The sequence below is a fragment of the Hippoglossus hippoglossus genome, chromosome 6 (genome assembly GCF_009819705.1).
Source record: "Hippoglossus hippoglossus isolate fHipHip1 chromosome 6, fHipHip1.pri, whole genome shotgun sequence".
NCBI lineage: Eukaryota > Metazoa > Chordata > Actinopteri > Pleuronectiformes > Pleuronectidae > Hippoglossus > Hippoglossus hippoglossus.
The window spans coordinates 5,696,517-5,712,885 of NC_047156.1; the positions used below are offsets into that span (position 1 = coordinate 5,696,517).

At 41.8% G+C, this 16,369-nt stretch overlaps 3 protein-coding genes across 3 annotated transcripts; all 3 read left to right on the forward strand.

Moving 5' to 3' along the window:
- The first annotated feature begins 558 nt into the window (after positions 1-558).
- On the forward strand, positions 559-5,288 carry ndufa9a (NADH:ubiquinone oxidoreductase subunit A9a). Its single transcript, XM_034588683.1, has 11 exons — positions 559-681; positions 1,871-2,044; positions 2,321-2,418; positions 2,553-2,644; positions 2,801-2,942; positions 3,331-3,433; positions 3,565-3,635; positions 3,890-3,966; positions 4,091-4,186; positions 4,823-4,889; positions 5,007-5,288. Exons 1-11 carry the CDS (start codon positions 627-629, stop codon positions 5,175-5,177), a joined length of 1,146 nt encoding a protein of 381 aa, XP_034444574.1. The 5' UTR covers positions 559-626; the 3' UTR covers positions 5,178-5,288.
- A 542-nt stretch (positions 5,289-5,830) lies between these two features.
- On the forward strand, positions 5,831-11,009 carry LOC117763070 (probable polypeptide N-acetylgalactosaminyltransferase 8). Its single transcript, XM_034587937.1, has 11 exons — positions 5,831-6,248; positions 7,242-7,602; positions 7,844-8,010; positions 8,311-8,497; positions 8,875-9,072; positions 9,211-9,325; positions 9,537-9,722; positions 9,887-10,024; positions 10,142-10,234; positions 10,315-10,485; positions 10,882-11,009. Exons 1-11 carry the CDS (start codon positions 6,089-6,091, stop codon positions 10,999-11,001), a joined length of 1,896 nt encoding a protein of 631 aa, XP_034443828.1. The 5' UTR covers positions 5,831-6,088; the 3' UTR covers positions 11,002-11,009.
- A 1,326-nt stretch (positions 11,010-12,335) lies between these two features.
- Positions 12,336-15,433, forward strand: ribc2 (RIB43A domain with coiled-coils 2). Its single transcript, XM_034588213.1, has 7 exons — positions 12,336-12,591; positions 12,825-12,906; positions 13,342-13,647; positions 13,738-13,856; positions 14,629-14,805; positions 14,919-15,085; positions 15,170-15,433. The coding sequence occupies exons 1-7, from the start codon at positions 12,475-12,477 to the stop codon at positions 15,237-15,239; spliced, it is 1,038 nt and encodes a 345-aa protein (XP_034444104.1). The 5' UTR covers positions 12,336-12,474; the 3' UTR covers positions 15,240-15,433.
- The last annotated feature ends 936 nt before the right edge of the window (positions 15,434-16,369 follow it).

Genomic DNA, 16,369 nt, shown 5'->3' on the forward strand with positions numbered 1-16,369 from the left:
AAGTAAAAATTACAGGTTAATAAATGACATTAGCATTTACACATAAATTAGAAAGTGAAGAAAAAAGATCATATTAATCATTGTTAACTGTCTAATAACCATCATGCTAACTCATATAATATATTAAATAGTAGAATCTGAAAATAAAACAATTAAAAAATAGAAGTATATTTCCCAAATATACAACGATAAAAAATTCCAGACCGTTTCACCAAAACGTGCCACCCATTTACTTCATTCATTCATTCATCCATTTGTTCATTATTTATTTTATTTTTAAATTCAACTATTTATTTATTCATCTATTTATTTATTCATTTATGTATTTACCAAACAGACACTGTGAACATCCATGTAAACAAAACCAAACATTTCAAATCACCACATTATTTCCTGACATTGCGGAACAGTAACTTCACAGACTTCCCATTCAGTGCAAATATAAATAACTCGTGTTGCACTTTGTGTTGCACATTTTTAAAAGTGTAGAAAACTTTAAAACATTTTTAAAAAACCACCGCTGGTATTTTTGGCCCCTGTTTTTTTTTTTTTTTTTGCGTCACTGTTCAGCGCCTCGTAGACGTTTCTCGTGTTTTGACACGCACGGGACGCCGTAGTTGGGGAAGATGGCGGCCATAGCGTTGGTTAGCCGTCCTGCTAATGTCCTTCCAAAGATTTGCAGTGAGTAACGTCTGATCCGTCGCCAGAGCTCGTGTAGAAGTGTGTGTTAGAGGAAACTAGAGACTGTCTGTTCGTCTGTGTGATCACATCTCTGCCCCCGTGCTCACACCGATCACACGGATCCAGTGACCTTGCTAACCGGCTAAACACCTGCTAGCACCTCAGCTAGCTGCTAGCTGCCAGTTAGACCTGTGCAGCACTTCAAGGGTAATTAACAGTGTAAAGCTGAAGGCTAGCATCGATGTGTGGAACTACTGCTGAAGGATACAGCGTTAAGTTTAGTTCCAGTGTTGGTCAGTGTCCTCTCCGCTTGGCCACCGTGACGTGACGTGTGTTCGAGACACTCACAACACTGTGTGTTTAAGATTCAACGTCTCAGTTGTTGGTTCTTAGTTTGGATGATAATTAACTGTAATGATTGGTTAATTGGTTGATTGATTGATATCAAGCTGGCAGCCTCTTAAGATAAATAATAACTGATGTGTTGTTGATATTCATTTGCTTATATCCTCTCTTACTGGGTGGTGCCTCGTACATTCAAACTGATGTACTTTGAAGTGGTAGTTTCACCATCAGCCTCCGATACATGTGTGATTCTGCTTACCTCAGTCAAACAGACTGGTTTCCTCTCTTGCTGTAGTTGTTCTCTCAGCTTTTGAATCAGTCCGGCTCCTCTCCTGACCTCGCGTCGTCCTTCCTGACCTGCAGACGTGCAACTGTCAGGTTTCTTTTGCACAGAAGTGAAATCTAGAGATGGTTGTCCATGCAAATCCCATCTTACTCCAGCATACTTCTTCCCCCATTCTGATCATCAACTCAAGCTCTTGACCAGTATCTGAATGGTTTTATCTACTGCAGTGCTGTCACCCACATGTTTGGGTGATTCATTGGGTTATTGCAGGAGTAAGCAGATAGTAAAGTGCTCATTGAGAATAGAATGCATCAAGCTGAGAGGTGTTTCTAATATTTGATATTATTCATACCAACAGATGTATAAGAAACACTTCTCAGTTTAAGACCTTACAGTTAAAGGACACCACAAACAGTTTCATCAAAGACTGAACCCAGATCAAAGCAGGGTTTATTGCACGGCCGTTGTTTTAAACCCCAGTAAGTTTAGTTCCCTGAATGCAATCCTCCCTTTTGATCCTGACCGAACGCTTGCCTGTGTTCCTCTCCTTTTCGATAGGTAGCTGCTCCCCTGCTGTGTTGTCAGCTGCCTGCGTCTCCACGGGCCAGCAGAGGAAGCTGCACCATGCAGTCATTCCCAAAGGGAAAGGAGGGCGCTCCTCTTCTAGCGGAATAGCAGCCACGGTGTTCGGTGCCACAGGTTTCCTGGGGCGATATGTGGTCAGCAGGCTGGGTGAGTTTAAAAATACAGCATTACACTGATGTTAAACTATGTACACACTTATATTTACTTGCTTTTCCCAAAACCAGAGATGGTGCTTGTGGATAGAGTTTTGATATTGAATTACTGTCTCAATATAATTGGTGGATCTGTTTGGGGAAATGTATTGATCAGTTTTTGTTCTATTATCTTAAATATGTTTTAATATTAATTGTATTGCTGTGCACGTTGTTTTCCTTGTTGAATCGACGGTGCAAAGAGGTGATTGTATCTGATGATGGTTTGCAGGTCGGATGGGCTCTCAGATTGTCATCCCTCACCGCTGTGATCAGTATGACCTCATGTACTTCAGGCCCATGGGTGACCTTGGACAAATCATTTTCATGGTGAGATTTGCACTTTGCACATTTCTCAGACTTCACAGACAGTTGTTGTAGAAATACTCTACTGGTGCAATCAAGTATTTAAGAATTTATGAATAAAAATGTAAATGTGGTGTCTGTGTTCTGTCTTGTGGCAGGAGTGGGATGCCAGGAACAAAGACTCCATCAAACATGCTTTGGAGAACTCTAACGTGGTCATCAACCTGGTGGGCAGAGAGTGGGAGACCAGGTATTAAAGCATGTGATTCATGTTCAGTTCTGTCAATTGATTTCTAATCCTATCCCACCACGGAACAAGGTGTGTCACACGTTGGATGACTTTGACTGTTTCGGCTTGTAAATTATAAGTAAACATTCACTGCATTTTCCCTCTTTTTGTGTGAAGGAACTATTGCTTTGAGGACGTCTTCGTTTCCATCCCTCAGCAGATTGCCAAGGCAGCCAGAGAGGCCGGCATCACTAAACTTGTCCACATGTCTCACCTCAACGCTGACATACGTAGCCAGTCCAAGTACCTGAGGAACAAGGTGGGCTGTTTCTCTACATAATGCACATCGATCCCACTCCTAACATTAACCCAACCTCGTGTTAGAGCTGGTGTGTTTGTTGTTTGTTTTTTCTGTCTGCTGAGGTACTTTTAGGCTTCATCCACACTAATATGTTTTAGTTTTAAAGTGCATCACTTCTGATATGTTTATGTCTTGCACATACACTACTGTGAAGTTTCAGAGTCCCTTAAAGGGAGAGGTAGCTGAGCCTATAAAACAACTTTGGGGTTGTGTTTGAGTGCAGATATGGGTGCAGAGCCCAAGACAAAATTCATCTTGAACCTTGTGCTGGCTACATTAACATGTGAAGAAGGTTTGTGTGTTTTAAATCTAGGTGATCATTGTGCGTCATGTTCCTTTACCACAGGCTGTCGGAGAGAACGCTGTGAGAGACGAGTTCCCTGAGGCGATCATCATGAAGCCCTCTGAGATCTATGGGAGAGAGGACAGATTCTTCAACTACTACGCAAGTAAGAAGTTGTTTGTTTGTGAATGAGACCATTTCAAACTTTGGGATTATTTTACTGTTCTAGAATTTACATAAACTCCCTCCACTTCTCACAGTTAGCCAGTCTCATGTTTGGCTTTAATCCTGTTTCAGACATGCGCTGGTTTGGCAACGCTGTTCCACTTATTGGCATGGGGAGGAAGACGGTGAAGCAGCCCGTTCATGTAAGGGACTTTTCTGATATACAGTAGATTCTAATCAAGCCACATTTGCATGTAGAACAGTAACTGACTCAGTAGCTTCACGTGGCTGATTCAGTTTCCGTTGACATTTGATGACAGGAATGTTTTAAGCTGTAGCAGACACAGTGACGGGACATTATTGGTCACATGTTGATATTCAGAAGGACATGACATTCCTTTTGGACTCTAAACTGAACTGAACTGAACTGAACTGAACTCTCCATCTCCTTCCTCAGGTGGTGGATGTTGCCAAGGCCATCATCAACGCTGTCAGAGACCCTGACGCTAATGGAAAGACCTTCGCACTCGTTGGGTAGGTTTGAAAACTTGTCTTCAGGTTCAGCAAACACAAGTGTTTGGGAACCTAATTCAGTGATTGAATGTGATTTTCTCTAATAGATTGTTTTTGTCTTTTCTTGTCTTGTGTTGTCGCGCAGCCCGAACCGTTACCTCCTTCATGACCTGGTGGAGTACATCTACGCTGTGGCACACAGACCTTTTGTGCCCTACCCCCTGCCCCGTCCTTTCTATCAGTAAGTTCCCTCAACCTGGTAAATGTACTACATTTATATCGGGCTTCTCCAGTCTAATCGACCACATTCATCCACTCACACACACATTAATGCAGCACGTTTTCTATTGCACATCATTCACAACTGTCAGGGGCAATTTGTGGTTAGCACTATACAGCACTACTTTTATACGAGCCAATAGTCCTCTTTATAGCCATAATCCATGCAAAGCCTATGTATATACATTGTGCTGCAGTAGCAGCTCCTCTGCAAAACATATTGTTGAACTGAGAAGCGAAATATTGTGCATTGAGCAAATGCTGTAAATATGAATTGATATTAATGTGAATATTGTACATTGAAAAGATAAAGTTGCATAACGGCATTTCTTTGTGTATATTTATGCTTCGTACATTCAGCCTTTTACAGAGATTGCAAAAATAATAAATATTACATTTTAACATTTCATTTAGCTATAAATATGACCCATGTAAGTGGGGTTTTGGGAAGATATCAGGGTTGTAGATCTCGACTTACGTTTGGAATTAAAAAGTGATATTATTCTTGGAAAGGTTTGTGAGCACTGCTCTATGTGGTGTCTTTAAGCTCCAGCTGTTGCTGCACACTGACGTCATTGTTACTGTTGTTTCTTTTCAGCCTCGCTGCTAAGTTTTTTGCAATGAATCCTTTTGAGCCTTGGACGACCCCCGACAAAATCGACAGGGTAAGAAAACCACGACTTTGCACTGTCGAGCTTCTACTTACATTATTGATATTTCTGCTTATTCCAGTTAAAAGAAACCTCACGGCCTAATTCTCTGCTGCACTTTTTTTCTTCCAGTTTCACATAACAGACATGAAGTACCCAGGACTTCCTGGTCTGGAGGATCTCGGGATCACACCTTCCACCGTAGAACAAAAGGCGATCGAGATTCTGCGTCGCCATCGCCGATTCCGTTACCTGGAGGCGGACCTGGACGACGCGAAGCCAGCCAAGCCTGTCAACTATTAAACCTGATGAGAAATGTCACTCTCGCTCCGGCAGTCAGAGGATACCTCTGCTATTGTCAGTAACATATATTCTGTACATAAATAAAAAATTATCCTTTCAGGGTTTCCTTGATTTGACTGTTTTTCATGTGTTCATTGTGATTGTTGTCATTAGACGTGATGTTACAATGACAGAGTCTCTGAAGAGAATTCACCACCATCAATCAATCAAATTTGATTTGTATAGCCCATATTCACAAATCACAATTTGTCTCATAGGGCTTTAACAAGGTGTGACATCCTCTGTTCTTAACCCTCAACAAGAGTAAGAGTAAAAACTACAAACAAAAAACCCTTTTAACAGGGTGAACGTAGAAACCTCAGAGAGCCACGTGTGAGGATCCCTCTCCCAGGACGGACACGTGTAACGAGAACATCAGAAAGATGAGGGTATTTGCAGCATAGATTAGAATAAACAGTTTGTAGCATAATGGAAGGTCAATGAATTGATGGATTATTGTCAGTAATGCTAGAGTATCAGAGAAGAAATATTGCATATCAAGCAGTCTTGTTGTGATCCTAGTCCACGGTCAGCAGCCACCACGATCAGATGCCACCACGATACAGGAGCCACGATGTTTTGATGCCTGACTATGATTTAAATATACAAATTTGCGGTTCACACATGTGACACGATTGATCTATGTTCCTCCTGTGAACTCTATGAATCCGTCTCGCTCAGAGGCCGATTTGCATGATGGGAGTTGTAGGATCCAGTGGTTTTTGGGACCAGCACCACAGGTGATTTTCCTCCAGCACTGATCAGAGTCACCTGCTCCTCATCAGAGACCCGGAGCGTGTCGGTGTCTGTGTCGGTGTGTCTGTGAGCCGCTCGGGCTAAGTGAGGTGCTATCCGGGCGTCGGTGCGTCAGGATGAGGGCAGCGTGGATCAACCGGCCTGCTCTCTTACTGGCGGGGATCGCACTGGTCTTCAACGTGGGCATGTTTCTGAAAGAAGGGACCTACCCCGAGCTGGACGCGACCCGAGGGACCAAGAGCCTGTCTGAGCTGGACACCAGACTCAGCAACATGTGTGAGTGCAAACTACTGCTTCAGATTCATGACACATTAAGTTCTTCACTGAAGCTTACTTATATACAACCTGCCATATGCTTAATAAGTAGAGGAGCAGCCACTTAAAACATCAGATTTGTCAATGAAAAAGCAATTTAAAAATGTTAAGTTTATGTCACTCAACATAAATTCGAAAAAATTGAAATGTAAAAAATACGTGTGTGTGATATGGTAGAAACCAGAAAATAGCCACACCCATATAACAAAAAGAAATAAAATACCAACACACAAAATCTTCAGTGCAGGTTACACGTTAGTTTAAAAGATAAATAAAGAGATAGATGTCGTTATCAAGCATCGCGACAAAACGTTATCGAGAGTTGAGGATTTGTACAGTTGAACCATAAACGTTTGTATAAATAACTCTATATAAAAAAGAAAACACAAATATGACCAATTGTATAGAAATATATATTTTATATATACATTAAATAAAGAAACATCAATGCACGTCTTTTCTGCTTTTGTTTATTGGGTAAAATAAAAGTTGTCATACCTGCAAATATACACAGATACTGGGAAAGGCTCATATCAGCTGTTTTTTATCAGACTGCCAAGAAACTTGTTGGGCTCTGATTTCTATAATGTTTTCTTTATGTATTTTAATCTAAAATGTTCATGCTGTTCGGAGTGCCATTGCTATTTGGTTGTGTTGTCTGCAGCAGTACAATGACAATAAATAAAATGCCATATTAAAATCTAGTGGAAGAATGTGCTGCTGCTAACTTAACCCTGGCAACATATAAAATATTATAATGTGATACAGAATAAATCAAGGGAAGATGCACACGTGAATCTCAATGGAAATACTACATTTGATTTCATAAATTGGCAAATAACGCACCACATGTTGTCTTTTACATGTTAAAATGTCCATGTCTAGTATTATAAAAAAAGATAATGTCTCCGGCTCATTCTGCCTTTTCATCCTCAATCTCTCAAATCTGTCAAGACAAAATGCTGGAAGATTTTGGACTAAAGCAGGACGCCATGCTGAAAATGCTGGAAAACGACAGAAACAGATCCGGAAAAGCTGTGGAGGCCAAACAGCAGCCGCAAGGCCAGAAACAGCCTGAGCAGAAGGAGCAGCCTGAGCAGAAAGAGCAGCCTGAGACAAAGATCCAAAAGGCCCCCGGAGCGGTAAAGTACAAAAAACTGTTTCCTGACTCTGCCCTGTTCAAGCAGTGGGGGGAGAATCTGTCTGAGGACGAGCAGCGAGAGGCAGAGGATCTGTTTCAGAAGTACGGATACAACGCTTTCCTCAGCGATCGCCTTCCTCTGGACCGAGTTCTTCAAGACACCAGGGATCCGAGGTACCACTGTCCTCTCCTGCTCTTTCCACACATGCTGCATTTCTTTGAGCACATTATCCAGCGGTGCATCAGTGTTTTTCCACATGTGCCTGACCAACCATCCACCGATCACTAACTACTGTTCAGCAACATTTGAAGTCAGTGGTGCGATGCCACGTCAGACTTTCTGCATTTACACAACTTTCTAATGCAAACAGTAGTTGACAGTTGTTTTGAGTTTAAAGTCCCCGTCTCTGATCAGGTGTGTGAAGAAGACTTATGCCAAAGACCTGCCGAGTCTGGGAGTGGTGCTGATCTACCTGAACGAAGCGCTGTCTGTGATCAAACGAGCGCTGCGCAGCATCATCGACCGCACCCCCGAGAACATACTGAAGGAGATAATACTGGTGGACGACAGCAGCTCTCATGGTTGGTTGGTTACAAACTAAAACTTCTATTCAGATACAGTCACAACATTGAATTTCACAGAAGTAGTATTTATTGTAGTGAAATGTTTACTATAGCTTGTGAAGGTGTGAGGGACCGTGTGTGTGATCAGAACTGTGACTCCTCCTCCGTGTATAAAACATTTTGCTGCTCTGCATTCTAGAAAAACGTCGTGGAAACTGTTACCTGAGTCGTGTCTAAACCTGCGAGACCAAAAACTATCTGTCGAGCCCTGTTCTCCCGTGATCTCAATACATGCCAACATTCTCCTCCTCAATCCAGAGGACCTGAAGGGCGACCTTGACCAGCACGTGGAGTCACTGGAGAGGGAGAACCCAACTCTTCTCATCACTCGAGTGAGGCACAGCGCGCAGCGAGGGCTCGCCTACGCCCGAGTGTCTGGGTGGGGAGCTGCCACTGCTGACGTGGTGGCCATCCTGGACGCACACATCGAGGTCCATGAGATGTGGTGAGAAAGGGGCTGAAATGCTGTTGAGCTTTTATTTTTGTTTCAAGCACTGACAATAATATAAAGTATAGTTCGGTATAGATGGATCATCTTCATGATCGCGAGGTACAATTTGGCTTACGACCCCAATGCACACGGTACAGATAATAAAAATGATCAAAATTAAAGGTACAGGACAAGAAAACAAAGACATACAGTGGGAGTCTTCACTTTGAAACTTCGATGAAATATAAAAACACAAAACGTCTGCTGATCCTTGTTAAAATGTGTAAAATATACAGTCATCACTCTCAATTATTCTTTAAAAGACGAGGACCAACTGATGCGCACCTACTGTGCGGAGCTTTAAATTAAGGAAGTGTGTCTCTCCTCCACAGGGCCGAACCCCTGCTCACTCAAATCAAAGCCGACCGTACAGTGGTGGTGTCGCCCGTGTTTGACAAAGTCAACTTCCATGACCTCAAGGTCATTCAGTACCATCCATCAGCGCACGCCTTCGACTGGACTCTGTGGTGCATGTACGAAAGATTTAGGCCCGAGTATTACAAGCTCAATGACAGCTCACTGCCCGGGAAGTAAGTTCAAGTGACACCAATCAATATTTGTTCTAAATGAATATGTTCTTATTAATTGCATCTTGTACAGTCGTGGTGCATTGTGTAAAAGATGTTTTTAAAGGACCCAGTAGTTACCGTTTTCATCTTTCTCTGGAGGAGTCCATCCGTAATGGGAATCCTAGTCGCTGATCGGACGTTTCTTGGGGAGATCGGAGTCCTCGATGACGGAATGAAAGTGTACGGTGGGGAAAATGTTGAGCTGGGAATTCGTGTGAGTAAACTTCACCTATCTCATATTAAATCCTACATCTGGTGACACATGCCCAGTTGCAGCAAGACAGAACACAATAGTTGCAGGATAAAGTGATTTGAGTTTGTAAAAAAAAGCTGTCAACCGTTTCTGATAAAGCCTTTAAACCGATTGAATGGAGCTTCCTGGATGAAGTTAAGTGCACTTTTGTTTTGTTTGTTTGCTCATAAAGGTGTGGACGTGTGGAGGCAGTGTTGAAGTGGTGCCTTGCTCCAAGATCGCCCACATCGAGAGGAACCACAAGCCCTACATGCTCAACCTGAGTCCAGCCATGAAGAGAAACACACTGAGGGTAGCAGAAATCTGGATGGATGAATACAAACACAACGTCAACTTGGCCTGGAACTTGCCATTTAAGGTGCATCAACATACAGTCGAGAAGTGAAGCCCTGTTTGTGGCACTGAAAATATTTGTAGTTATTTGTCCACTGAATGTCTTCAAGTGCTTAAATGACGGGGGAATGATTTTAAATGTCTATAATCACAATATCACAAACGATGCCCAGTTCTTTGCCTCTGCAGAATCACGGATTTGACATTGGGGACGTGTCTGAGAGGAAAAAACTCCGAGAGAGGTTGGGCTGCAAACCTTTCAAATGGTACCTGGAGAACGTGTATCCCGAGTTGGATCCCTGGGATAACATACTGGCCTATGGAGGAGTAAGCTTAGTTTCATTCATTGCTCAGTAGGTGGCAGCACAGTATCAGATATCATCCTGTGTGCTTTCATGACTAAACTCACGTTTGATAAAGTTGCACAAATTCCTTCGCTGACAGATGAAGAATCTCGACGCCAACATGTGCTTGGACCAAGGCCCAGTGCCGGGTCACAGACCCATCGCCTTCCACTGCCACTATTATGGACCCCAAGTAATCCAACTCTAGTCCTTCTGTCGTCTTTGTCTTATTTAACCGTCCGTCCTGCTTTCTGACCAGTTTGTCTTTTTTAGTTCACGTATTACCGCACGACTGGTGAGCTCTACATCGGTGGCATCAAGTCCCACAAGTACGATGACAACCAGTGTTTAACCGATGTCGGCGAAACAGAAACCGAGCCTGGACTTTACGACTGCAAGGAGGCCATTCAGAAAGGAATGGGGATATACTGGGACTTCAATCAGGTACAACAACATAAACCATCATCAGAACACGTGTATGAACGTCATGGAAGATGTTGCAAAAGGCCCAACAGTCCCCTTAAATCCATTCAAGCTGCAGCACATTGCACAAACTGAAAGATATCAGTCCCCTAAATCTTTTTCTTCAAGATTCATAGATTATTTCCTGGTAAATTAAGGAAAATCTTGCAGTTTTGAAGAAAGTAGAAAAAACACTATCTTGGATCCAGCCCTTTATGTGGATCTGTGTCACAATGTAATGGCTTCTGTCTCGGCCCATGTCTCATCCTCCCACCAAGTTTCATAGATTGGTAGGTTTTGTGTAATCCTGCTCACAAACAATCGGATGGGGGTGAAAACACAACACGCTGATCACTACATCACTGTTCTGTCTTCCAGGGCAAAGAGCTGAAGAACAGACAGACAAAAAGATGCCTGGAGATTAAAGATGCCAAACTTCTAATACAGGAATGCTCTGGTCAAAGATGGAAAGTCCAAAGCATAATCAAAGCCTTTTAAAAAGTGTGTGTGTGTGTGTGTGTGTGTGTGTGTGTGTGTGTGTGTGTGTGTGTGTGTGTGTGTGTGTGTGTGTGTGTGTGTGTGTGTGTGTGTGTGTGTGTGTGTGTGTGTGTGTGTGTGTGTGGGGGGGCCAACAAGAGGTGACGGAAATAATAATGTGTAAAATATAAAAAACAAAGTTTAAGAAATGTGACTGTGATTTAAATTGTGTCTTATCCCCATTTTGTAAATCTTAAGAGTTATGAATTGACTTTACCCTGTAGATTTGTTTTACATCTTGTGTGTCCACAGTACGGCTGCAAATCATTTTCACAATTGAATTACCAAAGGTCAGAATGATGGTATGAATTGAAAAATACTAAAGGATTTCAATTTACAGCAGAAGATAAGTGAGCAAATCCCATATTGTTTAGATCTTCTTTCATGGATCCAAACTTATGACTCATGATTAATTGTGTCTGTGTGTTCAGCTCTGTTGATCAGGTTATTGTATAAAGACTCAATGTTACATGAATGCTTGATCCCATGGAATAACAACGTCCAGGGGACCATTACATCACTAAATGATTCACCACAGCAAAACCAACCAGTTATCTTATTGATTTTCATCTTTAAAAACTCAGCGGCTCCTGTGTTGAAGCAGCGGAGGCTGTGATGAGCCGTCAAAACTCCCACAGCCTCATCTAAAGGTTTGATGAGAGTTCAGTTTACTGTGTGACGAACAGAACTAATGCAACAAATTCTACTTTTACAAGCACTTTTTTTTTACTGAAATACTTAAAGTGCAGAAGTTGGTCAAATATCAGGGAAGAATCTATAAATGTTATTTTAGAAATGAATTTCGAAAATTACTCTGCTAATTATAAATAAAATTTATGAATAAATCTAGTTTTTATTATTATGAACTATATGAATGTTAATGTTTTGTAAAATCTCGACGTGTATGTCGAATTTATATTGTAATAACCACACCCTCGGTTTAAAATGTCAATGTTTTGCCTGTTGGAGCAACAAGGAGCTTGTTGGGTTTGTTTGTTTACTCGTTTGTTTGCTTGTTTGTTTATTTGTTTCCTTGCTTATTTGTCTACTTGCTTGTTTATTTGTTTACATGTTTGTTTGTCTACTTTGTTTACATGCTTGTTTGTCTAGTTTGTTTGCTTGTTCGTTTGTTTGTTTGTCTGTTTGCTTGTTCTTTGTGTTTATTTGTTTGTTTGTTTACTTGTTTACAGTCGGGAGGATTTTTCAAACAAAGACGTGAAACTCTGAAATAGTTCTTACAGCTTCTTTTAGGCGATAGGTGGCGCTCTTGGGCTTCCACACAGCGGGAAACACCGACTTCTACCGGAGGCTCTCGAGCCTCTGGTTCCTTAGCAACCGGAGTGTTAGAGAGACACACGTTTGTTCTCTTGGAAAAGACCGAGCTCCGTGTTTAACGCAAAGTTTAACTCAATAAACTCGAGCTTGTGCGTCAACATGTTTAACGCAGAATTAGCCTCGGATCGTTCGAAGAGGGCGGAGCTGCAGAGACGTCGAGACAGAGAGACCGAAAGAAGAGAGCGGATCTTTAACGATAAACAACGAACCATGGGAGTAAGTGACTCGTTATGTGAGCTAAGCTAAGTATGCTAACGTGAAAGTGTGTATTTAGACGCACATCTCAGTTGGTGTGTGTGTGTGTGTGTGTGTGTGTGTGTGTGTGTGTGTGTGTGTGTGTGTGTGTGTGTGTGTGTGTGTGTGTGTGTGTGTGTGTGTGTGTGTGTGTGTGTGTGTGTGTGTGTGTGTGTGTGTGTGTGTGTGTGTGTGTGTGTGTGTGTGTGTGTCAGGTGGACACAGAAGCTCTGCACGTTCAGGTGGAAGAGAAGAAGAAACGAGAAGAGAAACGCGAGGAGAAACAAAAAGCTCATGGTTAGTTCAGTTAGTTCATGGGACCTGGATTCATAAGCATTTTATTAAATATCATTAAAATACATCCTTAAGAGGAGACAAATACTTTTCACTTCACTCTGGTGACCCTCACTAACTGCATGTCCATTTTCAGAAGATTTTACTGCAGGGGAAATTCCTCTACTTCTTCATTATGGCACTCATTGCTTGCTGTAATTAAATATTTATACTGACTAACTAGTAACTGTAAATATAAATATGTAAATATTTGACAAAGTAAACAATGTTTTTGTAAATTAACTAAAACATATGAATTGACTTAACCTCTAAATCTGACACTATCACTTACTGATAACATCTGTATACCGGATATACTTATAATTATAAATATTTATAATTTCTAATGATGCCATGTCAGTGTGTGTGTGTTTTTTCATATCTCAATCTCTATTGTAGATGCTGAAACGCTCCATAATAGCAAAGCAGCTTGCATTCTCCAACACAGAGAAGAGAAGAATAAGCGTGCCTTGCAAATGGACCTCGTCAACTACCGGCAGCAGCACCAGCAGCCTCGGAGCCAGCAGGAGTTTGACCTGAACGACACAGAACACAGGAGAAAACCAGGAGTGATGCCTCCTGGTTTTGTGGGTGAAGACCCAGAGATTGAGAACAGATTGCAGAGGCAGAAGGAGCAGTTCAGACAGTGGAGCAACCAGCAGCAGAGCGAGCGGGCGGCAGAGAGGCACCAGCAAACGCTAGAAAGTAAGTTGGTCTGATCCCATAGAGGATACACACCCTCGGTTCATACACAGGAAACATAGCCTCACTTTCACCTTCTCCTCTGGCCTCCAGAGCAGCGAGACGATCAAATGAGAGTCGAGATGGACAACAGAGCTCTGCAGCTTCAGAGCCTGGAGATGGAGAGGAGAAGGGCAGAAGCCGTTGCCACTAAAGAGTTCAATCTGGCCAAGGTAAGTCATTCATGTAGACACATTTTTAAATCCTTAAACCAACAAAGGAGGAATCTCGGAGATAAACACATTTTAGCTGCATGTACCATTAATGAGACACCATGTAACTTTTTACTGAGCAACAGCGCCCTCTGCAGCCAAACATGATTAATTCTGTTGGGCTATCACTGTGTTGACTGGAGCTCTGACTCTATAGTCCCACTGTGTGAAATGAAACTCAACTGAACGGTGGATTATTACCCATGATCCCCGGCTTCCTGAACCCGAAGAGCTGCTACTGTAACAGTTACCCCAAACTCTGTATAGAATTCTTCATTTCTTAAAAGTTTCCTTGCTGAATATTGGAGATAAACATCTAAAAGTCTCAACTGACCTATAGTTCAGCATTACTCGTGAACTGGCTGCACCTGATTCCGACAATCGAAGCTACGACTATCAGTCAGTAACACGCTTCTCACAGGAGATCGTACCCAATGACAAATGTTACCTAGAGCTGAACTGTTGTTCAGAGTGAGGAGAAGAAATGGAAAAGGCTCAATTCTCCCTATTCTGATTCAGTGAACCATCAAACTTATTTTGATGCAGCTATTTTAAGGTAAAAAACTAAGTTTCGTCTCGTTGCTTTAAGAACACTTAACTTTTATGACTAGTGCCAGCTGCTCCTCCAATGCATGTTTTTGAGTTTTATTTTTGTTTAAGCTGAAAATTGAAGTTTAACTCAACTGATATTGTCGATCACGCTCTCATTTTCACTTTGTGTGTTTTGTGAAAGATTGAAGAGAAGCTCCGTCAGCAAAGTTATGATGAGGACAACAGAGGTGTGGATATCAATCCCGCCCTGGGCAGGTGGGGAGTACCTGGTCTGTGTCCAGGCGCTGATCTGAGACCCCCTCCTGAGACGCTGGAGCAGGTCCTCCAGTTCCAGAGAAATCAAATAGAGGAGAAAAAGGTCAAACTGCAACGAATGACACTCAAAACACACACACGTGCTCTTTTTGATCATTTATTTAGAAAATCCGTCTGTAAGAACCTGTCTAATGTCTGTTCTCTGTGCGTCTGTAGAGGATCGAATTAGAGAACAAGCGAGAGGAGGAGCTACACGATCGTGTTCGCTTGGCCTCTGCTCGCTCGGCTCTGCTATTAGAGAGGAAGCAGGTGAAACTGGGCAAGCAGATGAGACGACACCAGGAGAGCACCAACTTCCAACTGGCCGAAATACAGAGACAACAGTCAGTAACACTTAGAAAATACTTCTTCTTTAAACTCCGCACAGAGCACATCGTCTCACTGTGTCTCTAAACTCTCATTCTAAGGAAACCGGACATGGAAAGAGGAAGCATCCACGAAAGCTTCTTCTCCAATTTCAACACCTGCAGCAGATGATGGACGATGTGGAGAAGTACTCACGACGGTGCTACATGATAAGAACAGAATAAACTGACCCACAGTCAATAAACAGCTGTTTAATTATTTAAAATTGAGTTTACAACCTTTTAATATGTCTGAGTGATGCTGAAAAATTGCTCATAATTCTCTTGGCTTTCCTGCAATCATACTTTTAATGTTTATCAGGCAGTTTAAAAAAATTAAAATACATTTCTTAAACTGTGCGAACAGAGGCCAAAGCCCTTTTTATATACCCATGAAAGCTAAAGATAAAAAAATAAACACATTCAAGTAAAAATTTAAAATCAGCTGAATGAGGATATGATAAGATGTCATTAAAATGGAAAACATTATTTTAGTGTAGCGTACTGTTTACAAGATGACAGTGTACTAGAGGGATATTAAAATCAAAATGCCTGTTATGTTATAATAAATAAAGATGTTGCTCAAGTGTTTTATTTGGTCTCCTCTCTGTAAACCTTACTTACTGTGAATTCTCTGACTGATACAATGTTAGTTTGCATGATACCTTGTTTTAGATTTCGATATATAACATTATCACAATAAAGCAACAAATACATGGACTGCTCTGTTACTGTATCACAATAATTTCCAAGTCAAGTTCAAGTGTTTGATTTATTTAACTCTAGTCATGGTGATTAAAACATTCAAACCCTGACATGGAGCTTGTCCTTCTCTAAGATCTACAGTGGCAAGAAAAAGTAAGTGAACCCTAAGAAATGTCTGCATTTAAATGTGTAAAACGCGTCTTGAAATGTGCTCATTTTAATCCAAATTACAATGGTAGTCCCCCCCCCCCCCCCGAAAAAAAGGGAGTGCATCAGAAAGGCTCTTTCTAGGTTTCTCAGACACCATTGGAATGAAGTCTCCTTTGAAGAAGAACCTATAATGATTAATCTGACCTTTTACCTTTGATAATGGAGGTGCTTCTGGACTTGTGATTTGTTCTTCAGGTTTCTGGTGCACGGTAAGCGTTGTGATCAGGGGGTTAAAGTTGAGGAAAATCAAAATTACAGTTTGTGCTTCAAAATGTTTATCGTTGAAACCGTCGAAGAACGCATTGCGAAGGCGAATCTGCAGAGACGTCGCGATGGAGAGGCCGAAAG

Bases quoted from the DNA above. Each gene is read 5' to 3' on its own strand.
- ndufa9a (XM_034588683.1), top strand. From the start codon at position 627: ATGGCGGCCATAGCGTTGGTTAGCCGTCCTGCTAATGTCCTTCCAAAG. The intron at 682-1,870 runs GTGAGTAACGTC...CCTTTTCGATAG, and splicing joins TGTCCTTCCAAAGATTTGCA to GTAGCTGCTCCCCTGCTGTG. The intron at 3,967-4,090 runs GTAGGTTTGAAA...GTTGTCGCGCAG, and splicing joins AAGACCTTCGCACTCGTTGG to CCCGAACCGTTACCTCCTTC.
- LOC117763070 (XM_034587937.1), top strand. From the start codon at position 6,089: ATGAGGGCAGCGTGGATCAACCGGCCTGCTCTCTTACTGGCGGGGATC. The intron at 9,723-9,886 runs GTGCATCAACAT...TTGCCTCTGCAG, and splicing joins CCTGGAACTTGCCATTTAAG to AATCACGGATTTGACATTGG. The intron at 10,235-10,314 runs GTAATCCAACTC...TGTCTTTTTTAG, and splicing joins GCCACTATTATGGACCCCAA to TTCACGTATTACCGCACGAC.
- ribc2 (XM_034588213.1), top strand. From the start codon at position 12,475: ATGTTTAACGCAGAATTAGCCTCGGATCGTTCGAAGAGGGCGGAGCTG. The intron at 12,907-13,341 runs GTTAGTTCAGTT...TCTCTATTGTAG, and splicing joins GGAGAAACAAAAAGCTCATG to ATGCTGAAACGCTCCATAAT. The intron at 14,806-14,918 runs GTCAAACTGCAA...GTGCGTCTGTAG, and splicing joins ATCAAATAGAGGAGAAAAAG to AGGATCGAATTAGAGAACAA.